The following is a 6,864-nucleotide window of genomic DNA, read 5'->3' on the forward strand; positions in this document are numbered from 1 at the left end:
TGCCAAAGAAATGGGTATGAAAGGGCATCTCAGTATTTTAATCATGCACATAAAGCTTAATTTTAAGCATTATGCTCGCCTGTAGACTGTTGTATACTTTCATCAGCCCTCTCAAAGGCATTCAAGACCAAAGCTAGTGATGGTTGGATGGGGGAGATTCTTAGAGGTGTCGTGGCCAGTGTTTCAAACTACCTGGATCCCCAGTGAGTTAACTGAATTATCAGACTTCTAACTAGTTTAAGTCCCAGGCTGAGGCTAACAACATTACTTTTTGCGCTCTCTGTAGATATTCCTAGTAAAATGACCCAGAGAAAACTGGGTTTGGGGTGCCTTCCCGGGGTAACAAAAAAGAACATTCTTTGGTAAATGAGATATCTCCAACTAGCAAACAATCCCCAGTGAGGGCCGCTCGGCTTTTTGCCCATCACGACCTCCCACCTTTCATGAAGATTGGATGCTGAGATGATGATCAAGGCTGGAGAACCACGCTTCATGCGGTGGAGTACCTGTAGGTGGATTCATACCAAATCCACTATCAGTGCTTGGCTGTTTCAAAATAAACACCATTTTACACTCTTTAATTAACTTCACCCAGAGAGCTCAGGAGGTTTTGATGCTTTTTATACATTTTTTTGTACGTTAAGACAGGGTCTCCCTGTATCACCCAGGCTGGAGTGGAGTGCAGTAGTGCAGTCATAGCTCACTGTAACCTTGAACTCCTGGGCTCAAGCAATCCTCCCACCTCAGCCTCCTGAGTAACTAGGACTACAGGCATGTACCACCACACTCAGTTAATATTTTAATATTTTGTGGAGATGGGGTCTCGCTGTGTGTCCAGGCTGGTCTCTGACTCCTGGCCTCAAGCAGTCCTTCCGCCCCAGCCTCCCATGTAGCTGAGATTACAGGCATGAGCCACCACACCCCACTGTCTTTTTAAATGCTATTCCACTGTTACGGATTACACAGAAATTCCTGATACACTCTTACTACCCCCACCCCGTTTTTGTCTTTCAGGTATAGGGCTCAAGGAATAAGCGCAAATAAATTTGTGGACTCCACGTTCTATCTTCTTTTGGACTTGATCACCTTTTTTGACGAGTATCATAGTGGTCATATTGATAGAGCTTTTGATGTAAGTTTCAGGAAAGGTGTTTGAAGTGCAGGTTAATGTACACCCTCGAAAATTCAAAACACTTCATGGAATTTACTTAAAACAAAGGAGCTGTTGCCAGTATGTTTGTTGTATGAAGAAGGACAAGTACAATCCTGGGACTTAGAAGGAGTTTCCTGTGTGGCTTTTTTTTTTTTTTTTTTTTTTTTTGCCTATTCCTTTCCCCTTTAATCTGAAAACAGATAAGTTTCTCAAAGTAATTTGCAATCTCAGAATTTTAAAAATTGTGTCAGGAAATGAGGATAAGAATTAAGTTAGCTAGTTAGAATCAAAGCCTTTGTGTGTACAAGGAGGAATGGCGTTTTCTATGAAGAAGCCCTTTGGAGTATGTGAGGTGCTGACTTTACATGTAGAGAGATGAAATGACTGTGATGGTTGTGTTACATGGGGCCGGTGGTTGTTTTAAACAGATCATTGAGCGCTTGAAGCTGGTGCCCCTGAATCAGGAAAGTGTGGAAGAGAGAGTGGCTGCCTTCAGAAATTTCAGTGATGAAGTAAGTTCCTTCTTCCTGAGTTGTGGAATTCCTTTTTCCCCACTTCCACCAAAAGCTTTTTCTTTTCCTGTACCTAACAGCTTTAAGAATTCTAGTTACAGTAACTATCCAGACTGAGTTTTCCAGAGTGGTTCCCTTTCAGATACCTTGGCCTGGCTTTTCTGTGAGTGCATACATCCCCATCAGATTATTGTCTGAATTCCTAATTGAGAAAATACAGTCACTTCAGTGATTGACATGTTCTTGGGAGAAACAGGTTTCTGGTTGATCTGTGAAGTCTGGTTTAATTCTTCTATTATCCGCTTGTGCTAGAGGGTATTTTAGTGCTTAACTCTGATCATCTTATAAGTAGTTCCATTGGGTACATGAAACACATCATGATTCACTGCCACCTTTGCCCTCCCTTATCTGTTTTGGGATTTTTTTTGGTTTTTTTTGTTTTTGAAACGGAGGAGTCTCACTCTGTCACCCAGGCTGGAGTGCAGTGGTGCGATCTTGGCTCACTGCAAGCTCTACCTCCCGGGTTCACACCATTCTCCTGCCTCAGCCTCACGAGTAGCTGGGACTACAGGTGCCGCCAACGCGCCCAGCTAATTTTTTGTATATTTAGTAGAGATGGGGTTTCACCATGTTAGCCAGGATGGTCTCGATCTCCTGACCTCGTGATCTGCCCGCCTCGGCCTCCCAAAATGCTGGGATTACAGGCGTGAGCCACCGTGCCCAGCCAATCTGTTTTGTCTAAAGAAGCAAATGCAGTGACCGTGGACTAAGCTATCACCCCATAAGCCCCAGAGCCACTGTCTGTTGGGTTTCTAGCATATTGCCAGCATCTAGCCTAGGGTGCTCAGCTGGGCTGCATACTGGCATCTCTAGAAAAGTTTCTAAAAACCCTCATGCCTAGACCCCAGAGATTCTGTTTTCCCTGATTGCTGCAGCCCAGACCTCCCCCAGTCATTCCAGTGTGTGGGCCAGGTAAATTCTTCTCTAGAACTACAAACACTCAACTCAGCTGTCGACACTATAGACTCTAGAACCAGCTGCCTGGCTCTGGGATGTCACTAGTGGTCTTGCAGTTTACAATTCTTCCTCATTGAGCAGATGCCTTTTATAAAATGTCTCCAGCCAGGTGCGGTGGCTCACGCCTATAATCCCAACATTTTGGGAGGCTGAGGCGGACTGATCACCTGAGGTCAGGAGTTCGAGACCAGCCTGGCCAACATGGTAAAATCCCGTCTCTACTAAAAAATACAAAAATTAGCCGGGCGTGGTGACGCATGCCTGTAGTCCCAGCTATTCCAGAGGCTGAGGCACGAGAATCACTTGAACCCGGGAAGCAAAGGTTGCAGTGAGCCGAGATTGCGCCACTTCACTCCAGCCTGGGCGATAGAGGGAGACTTTGTCTCAAAAAAAAAAAAAAAAAGTTTCTGTTTTAGAGAAAGAAGTAAGGCCAGTTCTGCACATGAAGAGGGATGTTGACTGCTGTGGTACACACAGTTCAGAAGGTCTTGCCCCTTGCTGACCTTCCCTTTATACCTGCTGTGGCTTCTACCCTTAGCCACTTGCTCCTTTGTTATTTCTAGCCTTTCCTTGAATGCATTCTTCATTGCATCAGGGATTAAAGTGGTACACCAGGGCCTGGCCTTGTAGACACTCCCAAGGACTCTGGTAGGGTCATGCAGATCCAGTGGAAACAGCCCAGTGAGTTTGAGAGAGTGAGGAGTGGTAGGGACTGTGGAGAAGTAGCGTGTGCACCTGTACCTCCTGACATTCAAGTTCAAATTATTTAATGGCAGCCACTCTGCTGGCCAGTCTAAGCCTAATGCTAACCAGATGTCAGCATGCTTTTGGCTCACTGCCCCTGACTAAGGGAAAAACAGCATAAAGGAGCAGGAACAGTAACCACCTGACCTGAGCAGCATTGCTTGGGTTTTTTTTCTCACACTTGACGTTTCAGTGCCATCAGCTCCTTTTGGGTGACTGTGTGGCTCTCCACCTGGCAATGGTGAGGAGTGATGCAACCAGGCCTGCCTGGAGCAGCCCACCCTCCCTCCATCTGTGGTTGGCCTCAAAGGCTTGGTTCTTTTTCTTTACTCTGTTTTTCTCTCTATGTAGATCAGGCACAACCTCTCAGAAGTGCTTCTTGCCACCATGAACATCTTGTTCACACAGTTTAAGAGGCTGAAGGGGACAAGTCCATCCTCGTCATCCAGGCCCCAGCGAGTCATCGAGGACCGCGACTCTGTAAGATCCCAGCATTCGCGAGAAACATTGCTAAGCACCACCTTTCTGGTTTGGAATCCGTTGCACTCTTATGAGACCACATGACCCAAAACTGCTCTTTCTCCTCAGTACCTGGCAGCTGGATAAATCTCGTGTTAGGAGGCTCCCAGAGGAAATCAAATATTAAAGGGATTGCTGCTCTTCTCAAGCTTAAAAAAATAAAAAGATGTGCTAGGTCTGCAAATCTTACCTTTTAACAAATCAAACAGAATGCTAATTTCTAGTTGACTCCATAAGAACTTCCTGCACATTTTAAAAGATAAGTTTATTTTGTTAGTCCTAGCTCATTAGTGAACACTTTTATTAAAACCATACTTTATTTTTGATCAACACATTAATGTGAACCCTTGTTTCTCCTGTCACCTGTGTTCACAGTGACCCTAGAGAGGTAACTAGGACAGCATCTTATCCCCTCTCACAGCTGAGGAAACAGCTGTGGAGTTGGGAAGCAACTGCCCTCAGGTGGCAGGTAGGTGAAGGGGCCATGTCTGGAGGCTGGGTCTCTCTGACACCTGTGCCCTTTCTGCTGCCTGTGGGACCTCCAGCAGTGCATGGGTCAAGTGGAGTCCAGGTAGCTAGAACCCTGGGGCTCACAGCATATGTTGTCTGATTACAAAAAAAAAAGAGCAAAGGTATTTTTTTGACCCAATTAAACCATAAGGGGACAGTCCAATGGTGTTTGCTTTTTTTTTTTTTTTTTTTTTGAGGCAGGGCCTGGCTCTGTTGCCCAGGCTGGAATGCAATGACACGATCTCAGCTCACTGCAACCTCTACCTCTTGGGCTCAAGCCACCCTCCCACCTCACCCTCCCAAGTAGCTGGGACTACAGGTACGCACCACCACACCCAGCTGAGTTTTGTACTTTATATAGAGATGGAATTTTACCATGTTGCCCAGACTGGTCTCGAACTCCTGAGCTCAAGACATCCCCCAACCTCGGCCTCCCAAAGTGCTAGGATTACAGATGTGAGCACCTGTAATCCGGGCCCCACAATAGTGTTTTTTAAAATTACCTTTCCTTTAACCTTTCCACTTAATTTTTGATGAGACTCTCAGCATCTCAGTGTCTAACATCAGACCTGGTTTTGGCAGCCAAGAAGCCTTGATCTGTCTTCTGCCTCCAAGATGTCTGTGAGCTCTTTCCACTGTGACCCCACAGGCATTGTTGTTGACAAAACTTGTGCTTAGTGAAAGATGGCGGAAATTTCCACCTTTAGGAATGTGGGTAACAGTGCTCAAGAGTGGTCCACTGAAGCGGTCAGCCCATCCAGGTGTGCACCAGAGCATTTGCTGGTCTTCTGCCTACCCTGGACAGATAGGAGTCTAAATGTCAGATGTGCCAGCGGTGGGTTCATGGTGCCCACCATTTGGCAGGAATCTTTTTTGATGATAGAAACCCAGTGCAGTGATGTTTGTGAATGTGAGTATTGAGATGGTGGATACTTCCTGGTGCTCTGTGTGCTGCTTACAGTTCAGTGGGGCTTGCCCACTGAGAAGAGCTGGTCCCCTGGCAGGCCATGTCTCATGTCTGAAGATCATTCTCCTGCCTTCCTTTTGCCCACCACTCTCCTTTTTCTTTCTTTTTCTGAAAGGTAGGGAGGGATAGGATTAAGTAAAAGGTTGTGTATAAAAGCTGCGTGCCCAAGAAGTCTGCAAGCCCACTGACGTCCTTGGTTTCATGGTTTAAAGTGAGATGCTGCCTAGTAAGGGGGTGAATCCTTTTACTTGAACATCCCTAGAGCTCATTTAATGAGAGCCCTTTTATTCACTTCTAAAGAAAATACAGTGGATATTCACATCACAAAGTCAGATTTCTTTTTGTTTGGACATTAATAAGGACATACACTCGCTAGTTTGTTTTACACATCAGGTAAAAAGCATTTGCTTTTCCGTTTTCTTCTGGAATGGTCCTTAAGTAAGCCTAGTAGATGACTCTTCAGTGTTTCTTTAAATTCTTGTTACTAGTCCAGAAAGGTGTTGGTGGTAGATTCTCCCTTTCTAGTCCAGATTTGGTTTAAATTTGTAGGGCCACCTTTTTCCCTCCTGAACAATCCGGGAATTCCATAAATACTGTTGCCTGGGGAAAGAAGGGCTAAGCATGTATGTCAGGAAGGGAGAAACAGGAGGAATGAAAGGAAGGAAGAGGAAAGATGCATGGGAGGAAGAGAGCTGGATTGGGACTGCACAGTCACAGCCCTTGCCTCCCACGGTGTTACAAGGGCTTCATGGGGCTCTGGAGAGTCAGATCCCTGTGAAAGCAGATGGACAGAAACCAGCCAGAGAGAGAGGCTCAGAAGATTGGAGCAGGCAGTTCTGAAGCTCAGGGCTGTGTCAAAAGCTAGCCAAATGTGTTGGGGCGAGGCGGCTTGCCTGGCAAACCCATCTGCTTTTTGCTTAATAGATGGGTTTGGATGCCTGTGGAACAGGGGCCTCGGGGGACGAGCTTTGCTAACTTTGTGTCATGTTGAAGGAATGTGACAGAGGAGGGTATGACTGTCATCCACCCATCAGGGATCTGTCCCTGACACGCTGGGGTAGAGGAGGGAAGAACATGGAATAGAGGATGGAAGAATATGGAATAGTGCCCTGACTCGAAAGTTAACCGATTTCCTTCCCTTCCTTCCCTTCTCTCTCAGCAACTCCGAAGTCAAGCCCGCACCCTGATTACCTTTGCTGGAATGATACCATACCGAACATCTGGGGACACCAATGCGAGGCTGGTGCAGATGGAGGTCCTCATGAATTAAGTGCCATGCTTTGGGGGAGTCTGGGTCGGCACACTGTCAGTACATCAGGCACATGGGCCCACTAGGCTGGGGTTTCTGGTTTTGTTTCTGTTGTGTTTTGTTTTGGTTTCTGTATTATGTATTTTTGTCAACACCAATAAATTTCTTTGATTTGTATTTCTTTTCAACATTC

General features: G+C 46.0%; 1 protein-coding gene across 4 annotated transcripts in view; it reads left to right on the forward strand.

The window, feature by feature from the left end:
• The window catches only part of NUP93 (nucleoporin 93), a 113,258-nt gene extending 106,410 nt beyond the window's left edge, over window positions 1-6,848 (forward strand). For all 4 annotated transcript variants that reach the window (XM_003823764.6, XM_063597594.1, XM_034940219.2 and 1 more), the window contains 4 exons: window positions 1,015-1,132; window positions 1,582-1,665; window positions 3,778-3,906; window positions 6,582-6,848. In XM_003823764.6, the coding sequence (XP_003823812.1) occupies window positions 1,015-1,132; window positions 1,582-1,665; window positions 3,778-3,906; window positions 6,582-6,692 (442 nt within the window). In that variant the 3' untranslated portion in view covers window positions 6,693-6,848. The remainder of the gene's footprint in view (window positions 1-1,014; window positions 1,133-1,581; window positions 1,666-3,777; window positions 3,907-6,581) is intronic.
• Window positions 6,849-6,864: the final 16 nt, after the last annotated feature.

The sequence above is a fragment of the Pan paniscus genome, chromosome 18, assembly GCF_029289425.2.
Source record: "Pan paniscus chromosome 18, NHGRI_mPanPan1-v2.0_pri, whole genome shotgun sequence".
Classification (NCBI taxonomy): Eukaryota; Metazoa; Chordata; class Mammalia; order Primates; family Hominidae; genus Pan; species Pan paniscus.